Consider the following 26,963-nt stretch of genomic DNA (forward strand, 5'->3'; position numbering starts at 1 on the left):
AGTACTTGTACTTCAAAGTCACACAGGTGCTTTTGAAAACTTCATCCATTTTCTTAAGCAGAATTATGCCAGCTTTGTATACAGTGGTTTTTTCTTAATTGAACTGAATGTAGTTTCTGTTTTTCCTTGCCCAGTGCTCAGACAGACAGGATATTTCTGGGGAAAACGTATCTGTTGCCAAATATAAAAGGCAACAGCCCTGCCCTTGTGAAAGCTGTGCATGTGCACTATAACTTCAGTGGATTTCCTTCCAGCAATGATATCACTCTCTTGGAACTGGAGAAACCCATCAAACTAGGTACTACCTGGATTCCAGTGTTTGTGAGACCGCTCTAGCTGTGTTTGTTTATGTGGTGCAGCATTGGCCCTTTCCAATGAAAAGGTTCTGATCCAAGACCTGCTGTCTGATAAATATATGTACTAATGCAACTCTGTTCTATTGAGTAATCCTTAGGACACCGCTACTACCTTGATAAACTCCTAGGGAGCCTGATGCAAAACCCAGGGAAGTCCATGTAAAGACTCCTGTCAACTTTGAAGGGCTTTGTCCTAGACTCAGCCTGTGGTGGCATTGGGTGGATGGTCCTGTCTTTAGGATTTCAGGGTATAAACAGGAGGGCAGATTTCCTGTTTTCCCTAGTCCTATGTCTTCAATTGTTTATACCCATGAATATTCCATTTAGAAGAACCAAGAGTAGGTACACTCATTGCATAATGATGTGTATATAAGAAGTCTGACAGGTACACATCCCTCTTTGTTTGAAGCAAAGTATATGGTTTCTAACCAAGTGTTGGGTTGGGTTTGGTGTTTGTCCAAAAAAACAAAAACCAGAGCCAGCTAGCAGTGTTCAGAATTGAAAGGAACAGTATGTGTGTTTACCACCCACATTCTCTCCTGATACCTTAACTGTCTTTAGAGTCAGACAATATCCATCCCTGGTTAAACATAGACATAGTTTATGAGTAGGGTGCTTAGTATTTTTTTAGGACAATGATATAGCATGGGCAAAAATATATTACTGGAATAGAAATGTGGCATAAACACAATGCCACTAATACTGAAGTTTGAGTGAACGAGCTGCGGACACTGCAGTAAACTTGGTGTGCTGTTGCTAACCTAGACCAAGCCCTGCTGTTCCTCAGTCCATTGAACCACTGTCGTTAGAGGGCGATAAGGAAAATATTCCAGTTGGTGAAAGTGTTTTGTAACTTGCTTGCATGACTGGGTTAACTGACTGACACAGGAATGTGCACTGGCTTGAGTGCTGCAGGAAGCCTAACACATTAAAACCAAGCTGCAGAGTTTGTGTTTATTTCAGAAATCTCCCTTCTGCCCCGCCTCTTCCCCCCCCCCCCCCTTACAGGACCCAGGTAAAGTGGGTTCAGTCATCTTTGTGATAGTATTTACATCTCTGCCTAGTGAGCCTATGAGGGCACGTCTACACAGCAGAGCTAAACTTGAAATAAGCTACAAAACTTGAGCTATGCTATTTGCGTAGCGTAAGTCAAAATAGCTTATTTTGCAATTGGGCACATCTGCACAGCAGTTATTTTGAAATAGAGCACTGTTCCTCCAACTTCTTACTCCTCATACAATGACGTTTACGTAAGTCAGAGTAAGAAACCCTTTATTTCAAAATAACAGGCTTGCTATGCAGACGGAATAACACTGCTGACATAAATGAAATCTGGGTGTCTCAGCCATTTTAAAGGCTCACACTTACCCTTTCTCAGGCATTCAAGCAGTCTGTGTGGGGGGAAATCTAAACCATACTGGAGCCCATATGGTACTCTGTCAAAGTACTGGGTGGCTTGATTTTGTTTTTTGGAGGGAAGTGGTGAGTAGGAGACAGGGAGTTTGAAAAAACTGGAGAAGGGTTAAATAACTAAAATAAGAAAAGGGAAGCTATACCACATACTCATCTGATTCGCTTCCATGCAGGTGACTCTGTAGCGCTAATTTGCTTACCAGATAGAGATGAGGAAATAAGCATTGATGCAAGATGTTTAACAGCGGGATGGGGAGCAACAGAATCAGGCAGTAAGTACATGTTACTATTACTATTATTATTATTTTTTTTTTTTTTAAACTGAAGTCCAAAGTCTTGCGAGGACTTAGCTGCTTGTGGCTTTCTTTGTTTCCAATGTCGTCCCGTGTGTGACACGAATTTTCCAAACAGAAAAGAAGGTGCAGTGCTGGTCCCAAAAACCTCACTCTATTAAAACATAAGGTAGGGAAAAGATAAGAATAAACAGCTGTTCCCAGCTGCTGGAGCAGTGCACAGTGCAGAGACCTCCTCTGGGCCACAGGAAGACACATGCTGGAGTGAGCAGCCCATAGCCATTCTAGCCCGGTGTGTAGTGGGGTGGCAGCAAGGGGCCCCCCAGGGCATTTAAGTTTTTATTGTAAGCAGGACAGGTGATGTTGGAAGGGGCAGCAGCACTGGAAATACCCCTCCCTCAGAAACCCCTGCCAGAAGGGGTGTCCCAGGTAAGCATGGCACCCCCCCTTGTGCACCCCATTCTCCCCAGAGCCTGCACCCTCTTCCCTTCTCCTCTGACCAGCCCCCAAATTCCCTCCCAGAACCTGCTCCCAGGATACTCTGCCCCTGCCCCAGGCCAGAGCCTACATCTGTTCCTGGCCAGAGCCTGCACCCCTCCCCCACCCAAACTCCTCAAAGCCTTAGGTAGGTGGGGGAAGGGGCAAAGTTTGAGTGGGGGAAGGGTGCAGGCTCTGGGCATTCTTGGCGTCATCAAAAATGCTGCAGACTTGCTGCCCCTGGCAGGAAGAGGCAGTACGTGGGTTGAGCTGGGGGGGGGGGGGAGGGGGAGAAGGTAAGCAGAAGAGGTTTGGGGTCCCTGAAAACTGGCATCAAAATGGAAGCCCTTGGGTTGCTAACATTTGACAAGTGCTGGATTAGATTTCCACATGCATGCAGTAAGCCAACAGAACACCGGAAGAAGCTGTGAGAGTTGGGTTTTGTGTCTGTTCAGTGGCTGGTCCACATCGTGGTTCCAGTGAATGGGTGTAGTTCACGCTTTAGCTCAGCTGACCTTCAGCTATAGTTTCAGCTCTGAGAGTCCAGGGTTCCAATCCAGTTGATGACACAGGTGCAGGGAGTTATACCTGCCTCTGTGAGAGGGGAATTCTCGGTCTCTGGAAATGCATGTGGAATCTCATTCGTGCAATGTGTTTGGTGTCAAATGCACCTGTGAAATGAGGCAAGGCTCTAAAATTACATGCCAACGTGAGTCAGCTCTGCAGTCACAAACCCTGGAGTGTTGAGAGACGGCGGAAGAGGTGAAAGGATGAGTGACTCAGTACACCTCTTAAATATGGCACCTCTTCTCAAATATGGCACCTCTTGTCATTCTGCCACAAGGGCATGTTTCCACATATTCCTCTTTATGCCATAGAGGATGAATACTCCATCAGGCTGCAGCAGGCGAGTATACCTCTCTTCTCCAATGAGGCCTGCAGGAGCTACTGGGGGCAGGATATTAAAAATACCAACATTTGCGGTGGAGCAGCTGGCGCAACTGCTTGCTTGGTACGTACCTGGTGTGGGGAGGTATGAATACTTGCTTTCCACACTACTACTGATGGCAAAAATGTAGCTACATAACGGGCTTCTGAACACTAGGGTAATGCTACGAATATATCGTTGAAGGTCAGTGTTGGAAACAGAACCCTTGTAAATCAGCTAATCTAAATGTTTGTGAGCTGATTTAGAAACCCTTTGGGCTCTCTAATACCAAGTAACTCCTTCCTCTCCCCTCCCCCCCCCTTTTTTTTAATAGGGAGATTCTGGAGGGCCACTGATCTGCATGGTAAATGGATATTATAAGCTGATCGGCATTGTGAGCTGGGGCAGTGATAATTGCAATCCAAAATCACCAACGGTTTATACCAGAATTTCTACCTACAGGGACTGGATTTCTTCAGTCACTAATGGAAAAGTGTGATGGTTGAGTTGAACTCTTATTCCTGTCTAAATGGGGAAGAATGTGTGAAATATGCAGGGTAAAATACCCAATAAATATGGCAGCATTTGTCTCCCATCCTGATTTTTCTTTAAACATCAAGAGACTGTGCCAGTGAGCTAATGCAGCAGTCGTCTTCTAATGGCAAATCTAACACCCTTGCAACTCTATCGTGAGAAACTCCATCTCCCAATAGGTGTTGCCCACATTACAGACACGTTCTTTGCTGGTCTAAATTAGTGCCATTCTTCTGAAGTCAATAGCACTTCATTTTTAATAGACAAACAAAGTGTGTGTGTGTGTTCTGATAAAATAAATATTTTAACCCAGCAATTCTCAGCTGCTGCTCATTTGACCACTCTCAGAACTCTGAGCAACTATTTCCAAAAGAACAGTACAGACCAGCTTGTCAGATTCACCACAGTACTTCACACACTACACTTAGATATTCTGATTGAATGCCTTGTGCCTTCCAAATAAGGCACTGGCTTTAGTAGAAGGGGAGGTAGAGAAGCAATATGTTACTGGCTGTTACAGGTAAAGATGCCAAGATGTCAAGAAAAACATGGGCACCTTATATGGGGAGGAAAGGGACCCACACAGAGTGACTAAAAAAGAATGACCTTGGTAGAAAAGAATCTGAAAGAAGAATCTAGCATCTCTAAAATACAAGCTTCCCCATCTCTTCACTGTGTGTAAAGTGAGGCTGACTAGTTGGAAGAAGTTACTTCAGCTAAATAGCCCCCAAACACTTTCTTTAGCTAACAGGCTTTTGATTCTGTATTGAAGTCCCTTTCTTGCTTTTTAAGTTTAGACTGTTTAATAGATTCCTGATTACCTGTTCTTGTATCAAGTGCTTACCTTCAGAATGTTTTATACCTTTTTTCCCTCTGATAGTGCATCTCCATTAGCGCACAGACAGTATGAAATGCTCAGTCAGATGCTACCAGCTATGCCACATGTAATTCTACCACTAAAATAAGAGTTAAAAACCACTGCAGCTGAAAGGAGAATGTGAGTAAAGGGGAACTAGGTTTTCATCTGACCAGTGTCTGGACTGCCAATGTCGAACATTGACAAAATTGAGTCAGACCTCTCAAAATTGTGATGGGCTTAAAATACTTGAAGCACTTCATTTGCCTTGTGGTTTTTAGCCCTCCTTGTTGAGGAACATTTTTCTCCAAGCTTTTCTCCTAACAAAAGCTGAGATTCACTCACATGGCTTTGCCGTGTTACGAAAACACAGCAAAACGGAGATTGTCTCTAAAATTGTGAATAGACTGTGTGTGTTCAGATGGTGGTAGAAGTCTCATGTCTGTGGAGGTGACTGCCATTTGGGGAACAACATGTTATGGAAGAAAAATGTCCCATTCACTCTCTTCTGGAGACTTGACTTTTTGGTTTGGTTTCTTCTTTTCCCTTCAACTACAATAAACATAATTTAAACCAAGTTACATGGCTGCTTTGTGTATATCAAATACTAAACTCCAGACTCTTCAGGAATAGATTGGCTTCAGTATCAATAAGCTATCACCTGTTTGCAGGCACCATAAAGAACAGTACCTTACACTCCTGTTTGTACAACATTTTCAGATGCAAGTTGTTAATCACTTCCACTGGAAGTGAAGGGAGTTCATTTTCTTTCACTTAGGGTACATGTAGACTCACGGCTTTTTCAAAAGATACTTTCGAAAAAGCCTCTTTTGAAAGAGCATCTAGATTGAAAGTGGATCGCTTTTTCAAAAGAGCATCCGGACTACCTGGATGCTCTATCGAAAAAAGGGCACCTGGAAGCACTTCTGCCAGGGCATGAGTGCAGCCTTTACTTCCGGGTCCTGCAGCATGCTGTTTAGAGACGTGTGCTTTGAGGTCCTCTTCCTCTCCCCGCCCCTCACAGCTGTTCCTCTGTTCCTGCAGCTGGCTTGCCTACCTCCTAGAGGGACAGCAAAGCTTCTGCAGTGCTTGCTTTGAGTGCCCTGCTTTCTGGGATACCACAGCATTTTTTTTTTTTCCCCCTGGTTGATTTTTGTGCTTTGAGTTGGTGTTGGTGTGGTGTGTGTGTGGTGTTTTGGTTTTTTTTTTTTTTTTTTTGATTTTTGTTTTTTTTTTGTGGTTTTTTGTTTTTTTTTTTTTGCCATGAAGCTGGAGCTGCCATTGGGCAGGCAATGGCCACACACTGTAGTGCTTCAATTTCTGCTGCAACTCCATGAGACCTTCATGGTGTTCATGCTAGATCTGGATTCTGAACCCAGTCTTCAGCCCCTCGTTTGGGCTACAGCAACACTGTTCTTGCCACTGAACTTCCTCCATGAGAGGCAATTTTGGAGGCTGGTGACAAGTTCAGGCTGGTGGGACCGGCTCATCACGAAGTGGTGGGACGACCAGGCTTGGCTCTGAAACTTCAGGATGCGTAAGGCCACCTTCCAGGAGCTCAGGCATGCATGCACAAGCGACAACAATAGCTCCTGCAGACAGTGCTGCCACGGGCAGGCGGTGGGTGTGTGGGTGGGGGCCCTGGGAGACCCAACGACAGGACCCCACCTGTACCCTGCCATCCCCCTGGAGAAGAGGGTGGCTATTGCCCTCTGGAAGCTGACCACCCCTGACATCAACCATTTGGTAGGACACCAATTTGGTGTGGGAAGATCTACTGTTGGCGCTGTGTTGATAGAGGTAAATCCCTCTGGGGGTACAGTCCATGCAGGGTAGGGGGAATGTAAATCCCTCTGGGGGTACAGTCCATGCAGGGTAGGGGGAGTGTAACAGGAAAAGGTGGGGGGCAATGAACACTCACCCTGCCCTACTGCGGGGAGCAGCCACTGGGGTGGGGGGGCTCCTGGGGTCTCTGGGGTGAAGAGAAGGGGCACTCCAAAGGACTCGGGCAACCCCTCTAACTTCCTATTCTGTGTCTATTTCTGCAGGTGGTGAGGGCCATCAACTCGGAGCTGCTCAGTTTTTTTACGAATGCGCACACTGTCCCTGCTTGTGATCAGTGAGTAAGTCCTTAGAACAAGGGATGGGAATGTTCTCACTGCAAGCCCACATCTGGCCTGGCCAGCAGCACTGGCCTCACAGGGCCCCACAGTGGCTAGGGCAATCCCTCGCCTTCTCCCCCCACCATGGCCATACAGCCCAGGAAAGTGTCCAGCCACAGTGGGTCACAAGATGTAGGACAGGGGCCTGGAGCAGCTTGGGTCTCCCAGGGCCTCCACCCACATACCCACCGCCTGCCCATAGCAGCACTGTCTGCAGGAGTGATTGTTGTGGCTTGTGCATACATGCCTGAGTGCTAGGTGTGACACTTGTGGTGGTCTGTGTAGTTTCATGCGTGTGCCCTTGTGCCCAGCCTGCTTCCTGCAGTTCTTGGTGGGGGGAGAACTGGGGTCAGATGTGTGGGGTCCTCCCCGAGCTGTGAGTGCCAGCCCAGGTATGCCCTGGGAATGAATATGCTTGCACATGCACAGAGAGGTGCAAGCTGTCCAGGCAGATAATATGTGCAGATTGGCCCGCATTCCCTGTGCTCGCACCTTCCCCATTCTGTGCGTGTGACCCTGACCACTCGCCTGATGTTCCCTCACCAGTGTCAAAAGATGCCTGTGAGGCCTCCAGGGTTAGGGTGACTAGACTCCAGTTGGGGTCGTCGTCGTCGTCCTCTTTATCCTGCAGCTGCTGCTCTGGGTTGTCCTCAACACCCTCCTGGCAGTGATGGACGGGTGTCTGCAATCCGGACTGCACAAGAACTGGGGCAGAGAGGGGCTCCCCACCCCCCAGGATTCTGTCCAGCTCCTGGAAGCAAGTGGTGAGGCGCATCCCCTGAGGTAGAGCTCGTGGGCCCTGGCATAGCCCTGCCTCCGGTTCTTTTACCTTGGCCCGCACCTAGTCCAAGGGGCTGGGGTGATGTCCTTTTTTGGCCAGCCCCTCGGCCATGCGGGCATAAATATCTGCAGTGTGGCATCGGGAATGCAGAGCCTGCAGTGATTCCTCCTCTCCCCATAGTTCCAAAAGAGTCAGGACCTCTGGCCCTGACCAGCTGGAGCTCGCCTCTGTGTGCCCCTGCGAGGCACATGGGACAGCTCCCTGGAAGGCCCTCAGGGGTCTTGCACTTGTAGACAGGCCGGGAGAGCTGTGTGGTCAGTGGCTTCCTCTGGCTGTCTTCCTGCCACAATGGCTATTCAGGGCGCCTGTGCCTTTAAGACATGGCTACAGACAGGAACAATAGAGATTTTTCTTGCAGATGGAATGTCCACCAGGGCTTTTCCCTGATGGTCTGGTTTTTTTGGGGACCCCACCCCCCCCACGTCCACACACGCCTTTTTTGACAGATCTCTGTCAAAAAGGGCGTTATTCCTTGTAAAATAAGGCTTACCGCTGTTGACAAAACTGCCGCATTCTTTCAATTTACTGTCAAAAGAATGCGGCGGTAGTGTAGACGTGGGTGAAGTTTTTTTCGAAAAAGGAAACTGTTTTCCAAAAAAACTGTGTAGTCTAGACACACCCTTCGGCATACTGCCTGCTCTTTGGATTACAAGCACCAAAGTCCCTCTATTTTCACTTTCATTATTTTTACAAAAATCCCTCTGAATAGTTTCCCTTTCACTAGCTATAATTTCGCCAGCTCTTCTTGACCAGTGCGGAGTCAGACCCCTTCTTGGCTATTACGAGGAGCTTCAGTTTGAGGGAAAACAAGACACCCAGCACGGTGAGAGACTTCTTAGAATTAATTGTCTTCTCCTGAAGAAAGTACATAGGAGCAACTGGAAGTGAGCTACTTGGTATCCCAGGTTCCTGCTTAATATTCAGGATCCTGGATCTGTGCCTTTTTAGTGTTCCAGGAGGTTTGCTGTGAATGTGCAGTTACTAGGGTTGTCGAGTGATTTAAAAAAATTGTGATGAATTGCACTGTAAAACAATAAGAATATTTAAATATTTTTGGATGATTTCTACATCTTCTAACATTGAAATCAATTACAACAGAATACAAAGTGTATAGGGCTCACTTTATATTTTTATTACAAAACATTTACACTGTAAAAAAATCTTCAGTTCACTTGGCTGAAGTATTGTAGTGCAAATTCTATCATGAAAGCTGAACTTAAACCATTCTATATAATATATTTGTGTCCTATTCAAGAGTCCTTTTTTAGCTGAGCTCCAGCTGCGGGCAGCATAGGGCCTGATGGGGGTAGACTCTGCTGTGGGCAGTACAGAGTTCAGGGGGAGGAGGGGCTCAGCCCCCAGCTGCAGGTGGCATAGGGCTCAGAGGAGAGGTCAGCCCCTGGACTGGTGGGGGTAGACCCCACCATGGGCAGTGCAGAGTTCAGGAAGGGGAATTCAGCCCCAGAATCAGATGTGGGGGGAGGTCAGTCCCAGCCCCAGCAGGCAAATAGAGTGTGGCTTGGGTGAGCCCTGCTGGGGGGGCAGGGAGGACAGCTTAGGCAAGCCCCCTCTTCCCCAGCTGTTTTGTTTTAAAAAATATAGTCACTTGGGAGGGGAGAGGGATGGGTATCAGGGTCTCTATTTTTCTTGTTTACTTTTCCCTTAGAGTTGGCACATCTTCAGGGGTCTTTTTTCTCCTTTCTTGCTGCTGCTTTTTTCTGTGTGCCCTCTGGCAGCAGTTTGCATTACTGTACCTTACCAGAGATGAGCTCTGGAACAGCTCATGCTGGTTTGCTGACCCCCTCTATTAACACAAGTTAATTTTTAAATGTGTTAATTCTGCCCTGCATTAATTGCAGGCATTAACACCCACTAATTGACAGCCCTAGTAGTTACAGGCAGTCCCCAGGTTACGTACAAGATAGGGACTGTAGGTTTGTTCTTAAGTTGAATTTGTATGTAAGTCGGAACTGGTACATATTATAGGGGAAACTCTAGCCAAACATTTCTCCAGAGCTCAGTTTTATTCTCCCACACCTCACTTCCCTCAGTCCTTTATTCTCAAGCTGAGGTGTCTGCTGAGAAAAGCCGCTCCGCGTCTCCCTGGTCTGCTGGCGGGAAGCAGCTAGTGCGGGGTTGCCTCACCCAGTTTGTAAGTAGGGATCCGATGTAAGTCGGATCCATGTAACCCAGGGACTGCCTGTACTATGTATTTGTGAGGCAAGGGCCTTACATGAAAGACTTTTTTTGTTTGTTTTAAGATGCAGCATAATTACAAGAACACTGTTTAGACCTACGAATAACTCAATGTGTTTTTGAAACCAAATACTTGGAAAATGATGTATTCTCTTCCTTACTAGCCAGGACTTCAGTTCAAGACTCTAGATTTTTCTCCTGCAATAGCTGATGACATACCTGGAGGAAAGGTAAGGAAGCCTCTCGCTGATGCTGAGCATCTACTACTCTTTGAATTCAGTAGGCTTGTTTGTGTGCGTAAGTCTTGGTGGTGATAGGCCTCAGGAAATTGGGCCTAGAGCAGTTATGCTAAGACAGACCCAAAAGAGGCTAACAAAGGTTTCTGGGTAGTCCTTGAGCAGAACTGGAGACCTGATTCAAGCAGAGGCGTACCTTAGATACTTGCTTAAGCTGCAAAAAGTGAGACGTGAAAAGCTGCATTCTTGTACCTGCTGTGCTGGTGAACAGCTTGTTTAGAGAACTGATAAGGAAACTCCCTGTCCTAACTCCCTGTTTCTGGTCTCTGGCTGTTCTTAACTCCCTGTCTCCTTGTTTTCTGGTGCTTGTCTCCTGTGCTGATAAAGTTGTGGCCTTAAGCAATTCATAATGCATAAACATTGTATAGTTGGCTAGGTATGCATGCACACTAGAAGCTTTTAACTGATAAAGGGGGCTGGGTTGCTTAAGTGAATAGTCTATGATGGGACGGAACTGTCTCTCTAACCCTACTTGTTGTTGAAATCGTGGGTCTCAGTGGAGACGGGCCGCTCTCTATTGTTGTTGTGCTCTCTTCAGTAAAGAGCTTGTGATCAGACCTTGCTGGTGTTGCCTGTCTCTTTGCGGTCAGACAACGAACCGAAGCTGTCTGGGTTCGAGTCCCCGACAGTGAGGCTGCGTCTAGATTGGCAAGATTTTGCACAAATACTTTTCTGTTAAAAGTTTTTCCGTTAAAAGTATTTGCACAAGAGAGCGTCTACACAGGCATGTGCCTTTGCGCAAAAGCATCCATGCCCAGTGTAGACGCTCTCTTGCGCAAGAAAGCTCCAATGGCCATTTTAGCCATCGGGCTTTCTTGCACAAGAAATTAAGGTGGTTGTCTACACTGGCCCTCTTGGGGAAAAAATACTTGTGCAAGAGGGCTTATCCCGGAACGGGAGCATCAAAGTATTTGCACAAGAACCACTGATTTTGTACATTACGAAGTCAGCGTTCTTGCGCAAATACTAGTGGCCAGTGTAGATAGGCAGCAAGATTTTGCGCAAAAGTAGCCACTTCTGCGCAAAATCATGCCAATCTAGATGCAGCCTGAGAAAAGAAGCTAGTGTGCTGAATTGGAAGTTGACATAATTCAACTCAGGGTATTCCAACACCCTTAATGTTCAGTTGTTATCAGGGTGGAGAAAGGTTTGGTGTATGTGTATGCCCACTTGCTGCTTTCTTAACTGCCATGTTTAGAGCAGAGTTGAAAGCTATTCTCTTTTGAAATGCATCTGGCAAACAAGGGGTTTTATCTGAAGAAATGCTGCAGCGTTATTTATGCTATCTTTCCTCCAAAGCAACTTGCCTTAGTCTTGCTGCTTGATCATTTCTCTCATCTTTTAAACAATGCAGTTTTTCATCAAAGACTGGTGTCCTGTTAGGTTTAGGTGTTTTTTGGAAACTTTTACCCTATAACTTTGGGGCTCACACCTTTTTTAAGCATGATTATAGGAGCCTAAGTGACTTCTGAAAATGTGTGTGCGGCAGGAGAAGCACCAGGGTGCCCAGCCTCCATGTTGCAGAGTGCTGTGGTGTCTCGACTGAGGGCAACCAGAGACAAAATGCTTGTCTGTCCCTCATCGAGGTAGATAAGCAATCAGGGAAATCTGAGAACTGGCTGTCTGGGGGGGCGGTCCCTTTAAGCACAGACCTCAGATGGACTCAGGCAGCAGCCCCACACAGTAAGTCCTGACCTGGTACCCTGCTGGAATTGGTTCCAACCAGCCTTAAATGCGATTCAGAATCCACTCAGTGTGGATGTGCTATTTCGAAATAGCAAAATGCTATTTTGAAATGTGTTTTGTGTATAGATGCATTATTTTGAAATAACTAACACTGTAGTGTAGACATACCCTCATTTGGTGGGACAAAGGTTTTGTGATATGTTTTACCAGTTTCTGAACTTGGTACACACATTCTATTTGATAGGTTTTTCATTCATCTGTCGCCTCGCTTTTCCTGGTGGTAGTTGCTTTTAACTTTATCTTAGGACAGTTTAAAATCATTCCAAATGGGTGAGCAAAGAGTGTAAATACGGCTGCAGTTTTTCCTCCGATTAAAATGCTTGACTTGCTGGGGTACTCAAAAATTGCAAAGAAAGAATGGCTTTTAGTTCAGCATTGAACTTTAGCGAGTGTCTCTCAAAAATAGTTAATATATCTCCAAGGGAGAAAATAGATGTGTGCATGTACATGCAAAGTCTGGTCATTTAAATGGGCCATTAGTTCATATTTAGCTTTATGAAAGTTACGCAACACTCTCTGTCCTTCGACTCCTATGCCCCAGTGCAGCATACAAACATCTTTTAGTGCTGGCTCTGGGCCTGGTACATAGCCCGGTATTCAAGAGAATAACAGTAGCAGGCATTGCAGATAGCAAAGAGGCATGCGGGCTATAATTCGTGCTTATGGCATTGTATTTTGGCTTGTGACCCAGTCGGGTCACACCTGGAAAAGAAGAACCAGATCATATATATGAATTTTTTTTATTTCTACTCTAGACAGAAAGAAGCATAATATGGATCCTTTTGCTGCCTATGACTTGCTGGTGGCTGATATCCAGAACTGGGACCTGACGGGTGACTGTGTTCCTTGTGAGCTGCTGCTCATTGGAGAGACTGCTTTTCCAGTGCTGGTGAATCCTCAGGGGCAGGTCCTGATCGCTGCCTCCCAGTATGGGAAGGGCCGGATAGTGGTGGTAGCTCATGAGGGTTACCTGGGAAACCCCAAGATGGCCCAGTTCCTTCAAAATGCTGTCACCTGGCTCAGTACCTCCCCACAAGCAGTAGTGGGTGTTCACAACAACTTGTGGGCTCTTATGGCGATTCTCCATAAGTCTGGCATTAGAACGCAGCCCTGCTCTGCAGTCACATCCTCATTCGCGGTTTATTGTACCGATGCCTATGGTGATACACAGATGAAGGACCTGGTCCAGTTTGTGAAGAGAGGTGGAGGGTTGCTCATTGGGGGTCAGGCTTGGTATTGGTCCTATAAGCACAGCTCAGAGAGAGTGCTGTTTGATTTCCCTGGAAACCGTGTCACCAGTGTGGCTGGTGTGTACTTCACAGCTAAATATGGTGCAACGGGAGTCTTCAACGTCTCGGGAACGGTGCCAGCGATTCCTTTAATCACATCGTGAGTATCAAGGCCATTCCATGCATGTTTAACAGTATCATTAAAAGTACTGTAAAATATATAGCCTCTCCATAGTTAAGGTGGTAATCTGCTTTCCTTATAAAGTGCTTTTATATATATCACTAGCTTAAATATGGGAAATCTATTTCTGAAAAGTACTGTACAGTCTCTGAAGGCATCTCTCTCTCTCGCTCTCAAAATCCAAGAACGCCTCTTAAACTGTAAGAGCTAGGACCACCAAATTTACTATGCAACTTCCTCTTACCCAACTTAAACCAAGGTCAGGGTTTGGTTGTGCCCGGAAAATGTGAAGTGCTGGAAATGGGATTGTTTTCTATAACATGGGAAGGGGCGGGACAGAGAAAGGAGGAACGTGAAAGGGAGGGGCACAGGGAGGAGGAATGCAATACTGAGTAGCCACTGGGGACAGCTACAGCTGCAGCACAACGTGGCCAGCAGGGCGGGAGCACTGCCATCTTGCCTGCCACCAGACTGGGTAAGGAACCCCCATCCCTAAACCTGGAGCCTCACCCCACCATGGTGAACCTGCAGAACATGGGGGAGAGCCTACAGGACGGGAGGGGGAGAACCTACTGGAGGAGACAACAGCTGCCAGAACTTTCCAGAGGTGAGCACTAACAGAGAACTTCCTTTAGCACAGCAGAAGAGACATTCTGTTTCTTGTCACTGTAGGACCCTGGTTTAAATTTAGATGCTGTGTCTGGTTTATTAAGGGAGACCTAATAGCCAAGCTTGTTAGTGAGGTCCTGTTGTGTGGCTCATCTCAATCCCTAGTGTACCATGCGATTAGAAGAAATCCATGATGCTTTCACGTGTGGAGGGCTGAATGTCAAAACTTTGAAGACAGTTTTTGAAAACGTATCTTTGTTGCAAATCTTATTTGCTTAAAAAGAATCCTGACCAGTTGTGTTGGCATAAGCACCAGGACATGTCAGCTCAAGAGCCAGGCAGTGAAAGTGCTCCAGCAAACTTTCTGGGAGTTGTTACGCTGGCACATCTTACATTGGTGCAATTTCTGTGTGGACACAAGTCTGTAGAGGAAGGAATGGGGAGCTACATGACTGGGTAGGAGGTAGTTACACTGTCTGCCCAACAAAATCACAGCATCAGTAGATTTTTGCTAGCTCATGCATGAGGTAGTTTGCTAGGGAAGGAGTAGTGAAGGATTTGCAACGGTCTCAGATTTGAAGGCCATGTAGGAGTAGTTGCCGTTAAACAAGCCAAGAACAGACACTCTGTGACTTGCTAAAAGTTGCATAAGAAACTCATGGCTGATGTTTTTGCAGTAGCACTGCAATTCATGCTTGTGTGTGTTCTCCAAAAAAAAAAAAAAGATTGCCTTTTTAAAAGTGTAATTCTAGGCATGTAACTCGGCCAATTTCACTGCTATGCTCCAGAGCTAAGCACTATCCCTTCAGATCTGATTATTTGATTATTTCAATTACTTGGTGAAAAGCCCATCGCCACTACTCTTACCTCTGCTGCCACATCAGTCATTTGCATGGCACCATCTGCTTCCCATGTGTGGCCACTTTATATAATAGAAGGTAAAAGGTAAGAATGAATGACCTGTAGCAGCCACATCATGATGCACAGTAAAGGGTCAACAGAAGGCAGGCTCTGCTTTATAACAAAGGAAAAAGAGAACACTGGATGTGGTGTGGAAAAAAGGGATGGCTATTTTGGGTGGAATGGGAGAAGGAACAGCTTGGTGTTGGCTGTGGATAAGAGGAGGAAGGCTTTAGGCACACACTCAAACACCTCCAGCAGAATTCAGGACTACTCAGATGGACATTACCTTTTCAGGGCTGAAGAAGCAGGCTCAGGTAGCCAAGTGGCTCTGCCCAGAGCAGGATCAAAATACTCTTTAAATTAGAGTGGATGAACCAGTCGGTCTAACTAACTGATTCTGTGCAAGTATTGCTATTTTACCTGATAGCTATCTCCCTTGGTTTTGCAGGCATGGACTAGATCTCCGCAGAGACTTAGAACTTCTCTTAAGAGGGGTGTCCAAGCTGGATCTAGTGACGGGTGGCGTGCCCTCTCGTGTGCTTGTCCATGGGGCTTTGGCCTTCCCCCTTGGCATGGATGGCTCCTACCAGTGTTTTCTTGCAGCTGCTCACTACGGCCAGGGCCGTGTGGTAGTAGCTACGCATGAGAGCCACACATATGCCCCGCAGCTGATGCCGTTCCTTCTCAATGCCATCGAGTGGCTAGGTGCTGGGAAGAAAGGGGGGATTGGCATCCACCCTCAGCTGAAGAGCCTGCATGACCTGCTCATTCAGCAGAAGATGGCAGCATGCGAGATCCCAGCTCCCACTGACAATCTGTGCATTTACTGCTGCCAGTCCTACAGTGATAGAGAGGCCAAGAAGATCCATGAATTTGTGGCAGAGGGAGGGGGCCTGCTGATCGGAGGTCAGGCTTGGTGGTGGGCTTCCCAAAATAGGGACCGGAACGCGATCGCTGACTATCCTGGCAATAAAATCCTCAACCAGTTTGGGATCAGCATCTTGGGGCAACACATGGAGGCCTATAAATACCCAGTATTACGACCATCGGACGAGCCACAATGTTACCACTTCCGCCGAGCTCTCTCTCAGTTCCAGCAGCACTTTGCTAAGAGAGAGGGAATTCAGCAGCCCCTGCAGGGGTGGCTCAAGAGGCTCGAGCAGGACTGCATGGAATTCCTCCGAATCCCTGTGGGTGACGGCCTCGGATATTCCTCACTCCACCCTATCTTGTACAAGATGTTGTACCACAGTGGGCTCCTACCTGTGTTCAAGGAATGCCCAGTCCTGAACAGCTCCAAGAAGGCAGTGCCTCTGTCCCAGCTGGCCACAAAGCCACCCGACTGTGCAAGGGTAGCACTCGGTGACCTACGCACCATCCAGCGCATCACTGTGGAAATCAATGGCACGAACCCAGGTGAGAGAAACTGTCCATTCATTACCACCCACAGGTGGCGTCATCTGTAGAACATGCAAAATAATAGTACTGCTTTCCATGAACCGGATGAGACCATGACTAGAATATTGCTTGGTCATAGAATCGTAAATAAGGTTGAGTGTGTTGTCATAGTTGTTTTTAGTAAAAATAACCAGATGGGTTGCAGGCAGTAAACCGAAGCCTGTGACCTGTTCAAGACTCTTACTTTAAAAATAAAAAGAGATACTGTCTGCTGGGGACTTGCTACTCCAGCCCCTATCTTTTCACGGCAGTTACCGACAGCTACAGATCCTCGAGTGGCGGTGGCTCGGAGCTCCAGGCCTAAAGCTGAAACAGCAAAGTCACAGAATCTGTGACCTCCCTGACAATCTTATCCTTAATCATAGGTTAACAATAGAAACTGTGAATTGAGTTACATTTAGTCCTTTTCCATTTTCTTCCCTCCACTCCTTCTAGAAGCCAAGGTAGGTTTTACCCTACAACCCTGTTCTCCATTGCTTTATCCAGTCCAATACTAAATGACCCAAGCAATTAGCATGTCTTCGATATTTATTCCCTGATCTGACAGAATCAAGCCTTGTCTAATCAGGCCAAATTTATTTGTTCAGTCTCCTCTCACTAGTTCAGTTCATGTGCATTTGATTATTCTAATTCCTTACCTTCCTGGGGTGTTTAACTTTCCCTGATAAAAGCACTTATGTAAGAGCTAAGTATAATGGAATGTCTACAAGCAGAACATAGCTAAGCCCTTTCCCTGAAGCTAAGAAAATGGAAATGTAGTAATTAAGAGAAAGTTCTTAACAGTAGCACTTGGTGAGGCTAAGGAATCTGTTCCCAACAAAGGGAAGTAATCAAAGGATTGTCACTGGAGAGCTTCAAAAACAGGATGTACCTTGCTACACACGTTCCTCTGGGATACCAGCCTGGGTAGTTTTACCCCTTCCCTGCCCTGGATAGGGAAACAGCTCTATGACACTGATAAATCCACAGGACGCTCACACTTGGAAATACACCCTCCACAGTCCCCATCTCCCATGATGAAAAAATATCCTAAAGCCTAAAATCCTTCCCAGCTACAGGTATTGTCATGCCTCCTTTCTTCCCAGGACTGGCACACTATTATTCACAAATGTTACTGTACCAATTTGTCCAGGTCCTTTTCTATAGGAAACGAGGAAGGTGTTTATGGCCTGTCCTTTGTGGTTGATTACAGGTGACACTGCATGGATGAGCACAGGACTTTACCTTCCTCCTGGGAGCACAGCCACCTTAATATTCCCTAGTACCATGATCAGATGTGGCCTGAAGGTAATCTCATAAATCTGTTGCTCTTTCTGTCCAGAAATACTGGTGAGTTGAATTTAAACTCTATTCTCCGTCCAATATCTTATTATTATTATTATTATTATTTATTATTATTAAACTGCTTTGAAAATGCAGCTCTTCTCTGGAAAATGTCAAAAGAATCTTTCTTCTACAGATGCTGGCCTCTGGGTCAGTTCCGGTCTCTGCCCTCTTCTCCCTCCCCATCCCCTGCAGGGATTCCATTTCTTGTTCATTTCACAGACAGGACAGTGGGCTCTGTACTTACTCCTTATTCTTCCAGGTACACATTGGGTGCCACTCAGATGATCTCAGCAGAGCAAATGAGTTCAGACGAGCCCCTGTGGTGATAAGCAAGCACTGCATTGAAGATCGGAAGATGTCTGTCTCCTCTATCTGGGGTGGCCTCATTTACATCGAAGTGCCGTATGGCAGCCAGTTGGGTAACATGCCTATCACCATTAAAGGGGCTATGCAGGCTCCTTTCTTCAGGCTTGGTAACTACATGCATAAATGCCTTGCACAGTCTTTGTTAGCTGCTGTTACAGTTGCTAATTTTGAAGACACACACACAAGCATATCTCTAAGTGTAGGTAACTTCAGTTGGAATAGCGCTTAATCAGCTGTTCAGTGCTTGCAAGTGCCTTTCTTCTCTCATCTTTCACCTCTACTGCCTCCAAGTGGCTATATCATGTTTAACATATATTAATTTTGAGAGAGCATAAACTAAGTTCTTCTTTCTAATCCTTTGGGTATTACTTTCAGTCTTGTTCTTTTATCAATCAGAGGATGTGTGTCGGTGTGCTCCCAAGTTTCTCCGAGTAGAGAAGCAGGAATACTTTGCTATCTTAAGATGCTTCCCGCATATCTTGAGGAAGAGGGTAAAGGAAAGAAAACCATTATGACACATTATTGTGTATTTTACAACGGTTAGGGGACATTAACACCTGTGCTCAGGAGCCATGTGTACAAGGAAAGGATATGTAAGGCCTTGTGTAGGTAGACTAAATAATTAAGTCATCCTATGTTAAGCTGACATACAGCCACCACAGTGATTACTGTGGTTTTATGGTCATACTACCGTCCTTCTGCTGGTTGTGCAATTGCTCTTGGTGAGAATACACACTAACTTCAATGGGGCAATGTGTGGGGAGGGGGCTGAGCGTGGGAGCTCAGTGCAGTGTGGATAGGTGATGTAAGCTAGGCAGTGTCTGCATAGACTCTGTGTCACCATAACTACATCAATCTAGCAGGGGTGGCCCATCAATATAGGCGAACTAGGTAGTCACCTAGAGTGCCAAGTTAAATGGGGCGCCAAATGGTGGCTCAATATCACTGAGAGGTTTGGAAGCGGGGGTGCCAATTGCATGGTTCGCCTAGGGCGCCAGTTGCTGGCAGCTAGTCTAGGGCCGCCCCTGAACCTAAGTACTATGCCAGGGGTACCAGAACTGAAGGGAGGGGCAGCTTTAGGATCCTTACGTCACCCCTGACTATGCCTTTCATGGAAATAGTTATTATGTTAGTCTAGTCTAGTGGGGGACTGACATTGACAGGAACAACACTGTAGTGTAGACATTTAGGCCAGGTTTACATTAGAATTAGTTTGACATAAGCAACATTACTATAAGTGTCTGAATATATATGGCTAGTTGGATAGAGCAAACTTTAAAGCTGTTTGAAATGTCTTACAGTTAGGGGGCAAAATTGATTCATTCAACTATTTTGGTAACATTTTCCATAGTGCCTAAGGGTATTTCTACACTTGCACCCTAGTTCGAACTAGGGATACAAATGCAGGCATTCAAAATAGTCAATGAAGCAGTGATTTAAATATCCTGCGCTTCATTAGCATGATCTCGCCAGTGTGCTAGTTCGAATCACAGCTGATTCGAACCAGAAAGTGTGCACTGAAACGCGTTAGTTTGAACCAAACCACTTTTCAAACCAAAAAATGAGTAACGTTAATTCGAACCAAGGGGTTTGGTTCAAACTAACATGTCCTGGTGCGCACTTCCTGGTTCGGATCAGCTGTGATTCGAACTAGCGCGCTGGCAAGATCATGCTAATGAAGCTCGGGAATGCGGGAGATGAGCATGTTGTTCCTAATGGTTCATTGACTTGTCCCCAGTTAGCCAGCCAGACTGATTGCATTTTGTCTGAGCTTTTCCCAATATTCCTAAGCTTAGATACAAAAATGATATATGCATGATATCTCTCACAACCAATCATAGTTATGCTATAATAACAGTATTTAAGAAGAATATGGGCTATAGTATCACAGGGAGCAGAGGCTATATTACAGCAGCATTTATTACAATGAAAATTTCCCTTTAAAGTTAAATGTTAGAGGTGTCAACAGGAAAGAGGGTATAACACTTTTCCTTCCCTGAAATCACGACTCTAACTTCCTTCCCCCTTCACTGTTGTCTCTCTGTAGATAGAGTTCAGATACACAAATGAGCAACAAAATAAAATTCTAAAACCAATGTTAGATTTTTTTTTACTTGCACTGAAGACTAAGAGGTTTTTTACAGTAATAGCCTGTCTTTTGTTTCTGCGTAGCCACATCCATTTAGAACCCATCAAAACAAATCTTAACTTCGTAGCATCTATGAACTTAACACACATCCATGTGGTAGGGAAAGGTGCAGTAGAGCTGTGTTAATGTTGCTCTGGGAGATCTTTCTTTTGAGTTTCTTGATTTTTAGAATTGAAACAACCCAAAAAAGTTATAGCTGAAATGATATAGTCTGCTGTACATGTTAGCATTTAATCTTGTTACTACATGGTTTCAGGAGAAACCTCTAAGGAGGAGTGGCTGACAAGCATCCGGCATTATCCTGCTCCATGGGGGGAACTGGCTACCAAGAACCTAATCCTGACAGTACCTTCCAACAGCATTTGCCAAATAGAGAACCCGGAGCCTCTTCTGAACCTCTGGGAGCAGATAATGACAGCGGTAGCTGAGCTGGCAGCAATACCACACAGATTTCCCCGGCCAGAAAGGATCGTAGCAGATGTTCAAATCTCAGCTGGTGAGTATGTCCTCCTGGTGTAAAAGGCAGCTGAGTAGTGTAGTAGCACAGACAGCTGAGCAGGAGTGGAGATTAGGAGCCAGTCTCCATTGTGTTGCTTTGGGGGCAATCATTCACTTTCTGTATGCATCCTAAGGTTCCTATGGCAGAATTAGTCATTGTTGCTATGCTAAGGGAGCTGGGTAAAATATGGTAAGAAAACACAGTAAGATATGTGATATTTGCCCAACCTGAAATATTTTCCCTCACATATTCATTTGTAATGTTTTAATGAATTCTGTTCTAATACCACCCTCCTCATCCTAGCAGTAGAGCACCTTCTAAGAGTTGTCATGTGTGACTTGTTCTCATTTTCTTCCCCATGGGGAGAACTGTGTGTGCAATGGAGTGTTTTGTTTGGGAGGAAGAAGGTTTTTAATGTGCGTTCTTCTATTATTATTATTATTATTATTATGTGCGTTACTCAGGAGCCGCAGTCCCAGAGCAGGACCCCACTGTGCTAGGCACTGCACAAACTCAGGCCAAGAAGATGGTCCCTGCTCCAAATAACTTTTTTCTGTGTGTTGAATTCTCTTGCTCTGCTCCTCTTGTTTGCTCATTTCATGAGTATTGGAGCAAGTGTTACTGAGTTCTTCAGAAAAGAATGCTTAGAGTTGCATGAGCCAGTATTTGTGAAAATTGAGTTTAAAGCCCATGTGCAAGTATTCTCTCCAGAAGTCCTTCTGTAACTGCTACTGAGTGGATTTGAACCTGGGAACCTCTGGATCTTGGTGTAGGAGCCTTTACAGCTTGAGCTATAAAGCTAGCTGCTGCTTAGCTTTGGCTGTAGAGCTCATTCATTATTCTTATCTCTTGCTGTAAGTAGTCTTAAGTGCCACTGCATGGGACAATGAACCATGCCCCATAGGTGTGTGGGTTACACTTGTGCACAACTCAGTGGTGGTGTTGGAGGGGATAGAAACAAACCCGCATGACTTACCTGAGCAACACGGATCAGCATGTGATTGTGGAGCATCAAATACACCAAGCCACATTTTTAAAAATAATTTTAGTTATCAGATAAAATGTGAGGAAACTTCAGTCCTGCTTGTGGGCCTCTCATAAGCAGAACAAGGGATTGAATGTGCCAGATGAATCACTTATTGTGAATTGTTGGATTGTTCTAAAGTATGCAATAAAGTACCTGTTTTAAAATGAGTTCCCCTCTGCTGTGGGATGTAGGTTGGATGCATTCCGGCTACCCCATCATGTGCCATTTGGATTCAGTGAAGGAGTTAGTGAACATGAAATATATGCGAGCCAATGGCCTATGGGGTCCCATCCATGAGCTGGGACACAACCAGCAGCAGAGAGGATGGGAATTCCCCCCTCACACCACTGAGGCCACTTGCAACCTCTGGTCCGTCTACGTGCATGAGAAAGTGCTGGGGATTCCCAGGGAGAGAGCTCATGAAGAGCTTAAAGCGTGGCGCCGGAAGGAGCGGGTCACAGGTTATCTTGAGAGAGAGGCTCCGTTAAAGGACTGGAATGTCTGGACTGCGCTGGAAACCTACCTGCAAGTAAGATGGGGGCAATGGAGTCAGATATTCTTATGAAACTTCTACAAATATTGCTCCCTGATTAGGTCTCATGGTCCCTTCAAAGTGTGGGGTTTTTATCAGTTTTCTCATTTTTTAGTGGATCTAAGGTGCTTCACAGAGCTCCATAATGGGATTCTGAGGGTAGGGAGAAGGGATTGCTTCATGCTGGGCTTCCCAGGTGGCTATGTTGATTGCCACTCCCCTCCTCTTTCAACTCTGTCACAGCTATGTCTAGATTGCATTCCTTTTCCAGAATACCAGAGATATCCCAAAAAAGCAACACCTTATCCAAGGAACAGGTATACTTTTTTGAATTTTTTTCGAAAGAACAGACGCACTCTTTTGCCATCCCTGTAAACCTCATTCTACAAGGCATAAGGGATGGTTCAAAAGAGCGCTTTTTTCCCCAGAATTTGGTGCCATTTAGATGTGTCAAATTTTGCAAAAGCTTCTTTCGAAAGTAAATCAGAAAAAGATAGATACACAATTTGCGGTACGCAAATTGCATATCTTTTTCTGATTTAACTGTGCAGTCTAGACATAGCCAGAAAGTCCAGCTGGGTGCTCCAGTCAGTAAATTCATTGGTCTAGAAACGAGTGACAGACACCTCTCCGAGATGACTACTGAACTTCAGCTAAATGAGACTCTTCACTGGAAAGCTTATTTCTTTCTAAGGCACTGTTATGTTTAATAGAAGGCAATAGTGGCATATATTAACTAATCAGCACATTAAAATATGCAAGCTAAAGTGTGTTTCCACTCTGGAAGGTGATTTAATTTGAAAATTGAACCTTCTTATTTCAGATGTATTGCTAGGGTGTATCTGTTCACTTTTGTTAGTGTTCTCTTCATTTTGCAGAGCCAAATCTAGCTAACTAGTTTCTGTACTTGTGCATCATAAATATAATCTTCTCACTTGATTACACGCATGGAAATCCACTGAAAATAATGGTGTTGTACAGATGCTAGTGAAGGCCCGATCCAGTCTGCAGAGCCTTTATTAGTACTGGTATATAAACAGTTAGGAACCTGGGGCTGTCCAGCTCTCAGGCTGACTTTCTAGGGCTGGCTTTTCAAATAAACATCTTATTTGGAAATGTGGGAATCACACTAAATACCCAAGATGCTATTTTGAGTCCTTTTTCAGAGTAGATCAGGTTTTCAAGGCCCCTCCTAATCGTTTAAGTCTAAACACTGAAGCAGGTTTTCTATAATTTGACTCCCAAGATGACAGCAATTAAAGAACTAGCTGCTCAGAGATGTGGTAACCGTTAATATTCATGAAGTGTACTTAGTAATAATTGTAGGCTTGATCATGAATGTTCAGGAGGTGGGATGAGGTGCAATGTCTATAGTTAACCTTAATTTAGGGGCATAGGCTACAGTTTTAATGTTGCTCCATGTTGCTCCCTAGCTGCAGGAAGCCTTTGGCTGGGAACCCTTCATTCAGCTGTTCTCAGACTACCAGAAAATGTCTAACATCCCAACAGACAACTCTTCCAAGATGAACCTGTGGGCTGAGAAGTTCTCTCAGCAAGTAAAGAAGAATTTGGTCCCTTTCTTTAAAATGTGGGGTTGGCCTATTAAGGATGACTTCTCCAAGAACCTGGAGTCTCTGCCTATGTGGACTGACCCTTTGCTACCAGCTTTCAATAAAGCAATAAAGAATTGGCGGTGATACCTCATTAATGAGAAATTGTGAGAAATGTTTTAAAGCTATCTGGGAATTTTATGTTTCCTAGAGTATAAAACTGCCAGAATCACCAGGGTGCAAATGTTCTATCTGTTTCTGACTTATAAACCATACCCATCACCATGGTGTCTAAATAGAACCATACCAAATTCATGATTCAATTTAGTTAACTTCAGTCATGGGATTTTAGAAACTGTAAATTTCATGATTTCAGAGTCTTTAAACCTGAAATTCATGGGGTTAGAACTGTCAGGTCCTGACCCCAAATGACATTGTCAGGGTGGGGAGTTGCAAAGTTATTGTTGGGAGGTCTCAGTATTTGCCACCATTACTTATGTGCTGCTGCTGGCGGAGGGTACTGTCTTCAGAACTGGGCAGCTGGAGAGCTGTGACTGATGGCCGGGAGCCCAGTTCTGAAGCCCGCAGTAGCATTGCTAGCAGCAGCACTGCTGTAAAGATGGAATGGTGTGGTATTGCCACCTTTACTTCTGTGCTGATGCCTTGCAGAGCTGGGCCCTCGGTTAGCAGCTGTCCTTCTTTGGCCACCCATCTCTGAAAGTAGCACAGAAATAAGGGTGGCAAGCCTTCAGTGACAGCCCCCTACAATAACCTTGTGATCAATAACACTGATCTACCAAACGAAATCAGTATAGTATAGGGTAAAAAACACAAGACCAGATCTCAGCTTGTGTGTAGCTTATAGGGCTAATGTGCTTGCTTGCCTATAGAGATGTTTTTCTTATTTCTAATGTCCTTACGGTTTTTATTACTTTTATTATGGTAGGTTTATATTAAAGTAGTTTGAGTTAAGGCAAAGTTGGCTTACATATGTATGGGATCCTAAGTAAATAAGATAAAGCATAAGGTCCAGATATAGCTGTGACCTTTAACATAGATAATGAGCAGGATAGCATAGGGGGGTTCTGAGTCTGTACCCTCAAACTTAACAGGTACACTGCAAAAAAAAGAACTGAAATAACCAGGAGAACAAAAATAACATGAGAATAATCCAACATCATTAATATGCATGTACATGTCATCAATATGTACGAACATACCAGCCTCTGAAATAAGTGTACCTTCTTATTTTGGACATAAGAAGGCCCAAGCACCTAAGCCATATATGAGATGCCAGGGGCTTGTTTTAGTTAGAAATTAGCTTAGAAAACAAGGTCACTGTCCTAAGTCTCTAAACTCTTTTTTTTTCTAGTAGTCTATTTAGTTTTAATTTGTCAGTTAAGTAAACTAATTAGTCAACTTTAATAGCTCTTAGCTTTAGCTTCTTCTAAATTTGGCACCTCCCACTCCAGAATTGAGGAACCTGGACCTGAACTTTCTTGGTATGCTAAATGCAAAGTTGGTCTTTTGTCTCCATCTCCAGGTTATCAAGGAAGGGTGTTGAATATATTAATCAAAGCTTTATAGATTACAATCTGTATCTTTAGAATAATAGTACTGCATTGGTATCCCTTATTTACTTTACCATTTGTTTACAATTCCCTATATCTCAATAAAAGTTTTGTAAAACTATTATTGTCTGTGTGAGCATCCTGTCATACCACCGAGGGTTCTTTGCATATTCTGTGTAGCCCGAATTGAGGACAAGAACCTTATCTTCTCATCAGACTAACTGGCAAGCCTATAACCCATACTGTCTAAATTTATATTATTAACCTCCTAAATCAGATAGCACATGACCTATTTTTCACAGTTCTGAATTTGGTAGAGCAAGAATGTGGATAGATCCAAGAAATACTTTTCTCTCTGCTTTCATGGTCATGTGAGACAAATATCTGCCATGCACCTAAATTTCCTTCAGAATATGTTGATTTATTTCTCTTTAAGGAAGCAAACCTAGGTCCTGACACTGGCATTTAGTGGCTGGCCTGCACTGGGGGTTGCACAGAGCTGAATGCCACTCCCTGATGTATGGTTAGCATGCACAAACTATCTCTTCTCAGGAGATGGACTAGGGTATTCCTTTTGGTGAGCCTGACTGGTTCAGCTTTCTGGCATCAAGGAGGCATGAACCCCATGGGCATTGACTTTAATAGAAACATAAGACCGCCAAAATGAGCAGGAATTAATCTTTGGTAATTCAGCAAACACACAAGGAATAACAGTTTTTGAGGTTACCCCTTCCTAACTCTCCTTGATTAGAAACCCCATTATTAAACACATGGAAAATAGCCTAAATTTATATAATTTGCCAGATCTCCAGAATTTCTTTCTTTAATATCATTTGTTAACTACAATGCTGCTTTATTTCTTTTTGCATTCACTCTGATAGCTATGGATTTTTTTTTTTCAGACTAAGATCTGTAATGACAATCTTTTAGTGTAGACCTATTCCAGGTCAAGGTTTTTAAGCATGTGTCTGTAATGTAGTGATGGACTAGATGTGATCTAACAGTACTTGAATTGCTTAGGGAGAAACTGAAACCAGTAAGACTAGTGGAATTTTACATGGGGAAACTGAGGGGATGCATCCATCAGGGCTCTAATGTGTGATTACACGTTTGTCCTAGAAATGGGACGTGTGCAACCATGGTAACACCTTAACATTTTTGTGGAAGGATTCAAAACCCATTGAATGTACATGACTCCTCACTACTACTTTCCAGTCACTTATCTCTGGTTCAGAAGAGGGGAAGGTTTGTGGCCAAGACCATGGCAGCTTGATAAAGGAAGCTGTGGTGTAGGTTCTGTGACTGGTTGCATTTGGGTAGGAGAAGGAATGGTAGAAAGCTATGGGGTTTCCACCTCTGCCAATATTCTGGGGCAGATGTTCAGCTTTGTAAACTGTTGTTGTTCGAGATTTTAGGAAGAATAACTGAAATTATGGAGCAAAATACAGGACTATGTAGCACTTTA

At 44.7% G+C, this 26,963-nt stretch overlaps 2 protein-coding genes across 3 annotated transcripts in view; both read left to right on the top strand.

The window, feature by feature from the left end:
- The window catches only part of OVCH1 (ovochymase 1), a 67,516-nt gene extending 63,454 nt beyond the window's left edge, over window positions 1-4,062 (top strand). For both annotated transcript variants that reach the window (XM_075940721.2, XM_075940722.2), the window contains exons 31-34: window positions 135-298; window positions 1,943-2,041; window positions 3,418-3,551; window positions 3,802-4,062. In XM_075940721.2, coding sequence (XP_075796836.2) covers window positions 135-298; window positions 1,943-2,041; window positions 3,418-3,551; window positions 3,802-3,966 — 562 coding nt within the window. In that variant the 3' untranslated portion in view covers window positions 3,967-4,062. The remainder of the gene's footprint in view (window positions 1-134; window positions 299-1,942; window positions 2,042-3,417; window positions 3,552-3,801) is intronic.
- Window positions 4,063-12,240: 8,178 nt separating this feature from the next.
- On the top strand, window positions 12,241-25,947 carry LOC102449642 (TRPM8 channel-associated factor 2-like). Its single transcript, XM_075940771.2, has 7 exons — window positions 12,241-13,487; window positions 15,469-16,436; window positions 17,671-17,765; window positions 18,064-18,277; window positions 20,576-20,815; window positions 22,037-22,374; window positions 23,811-25,947. Exons 1-7 carry the CDS (start codon window positions 12,871-12,873, stop codon window positions 24,072-24,074), a joined length of 2,736 nt encoding a protein of 911 aa, XP_075796886.2. The 5' UTR covers window positions 12,241-12,870; the 3' UTR covers window positions 24,075-25,947.
- Window positions 25,948-26,963: the final 1,016 nt, after the last annotated feature.

Source organism: Pelodiscus sinensis, chromosome 1 (genome assembly GCF_052426305.1).
Source record: "Pelodiscus sinensis isolate ZL-2025 chromosome 1, ASM5242630v1, whole genome shotgun sequence".
NCBI classification, from domain to species: Eukaryota; Metazoa; Chordata; order Testudines; family Trionychidae; genus Pelodiscus; species Pelodiscus sinensis.

Excerpts from the sequence above, each read along its gene's own strand:
- LOC102449642 (XM_075940771.2), top strand. The coding sequence starts at position 12,871 with ATGGATCCTTTTGCTGCCTATGACTTGCTGGTGGCTGATATCCAGAAC. Across the intron at positions 18,278-20,575 it reads GGCTCCTTTCTTCAGGCTTG|GAGAAACCTCTAAGGAGGAG; the intron begins GTAACTACATGC and ends ACATGGTTTCAG. Across the intron at positions 20,816-22,036 it reads AGATGTTCAAATCTCAGCTG|GTTGGATGCATTCCGGCTAC; the intron begins GTGAGTATGTCC and ends TGTGGGATGTAG.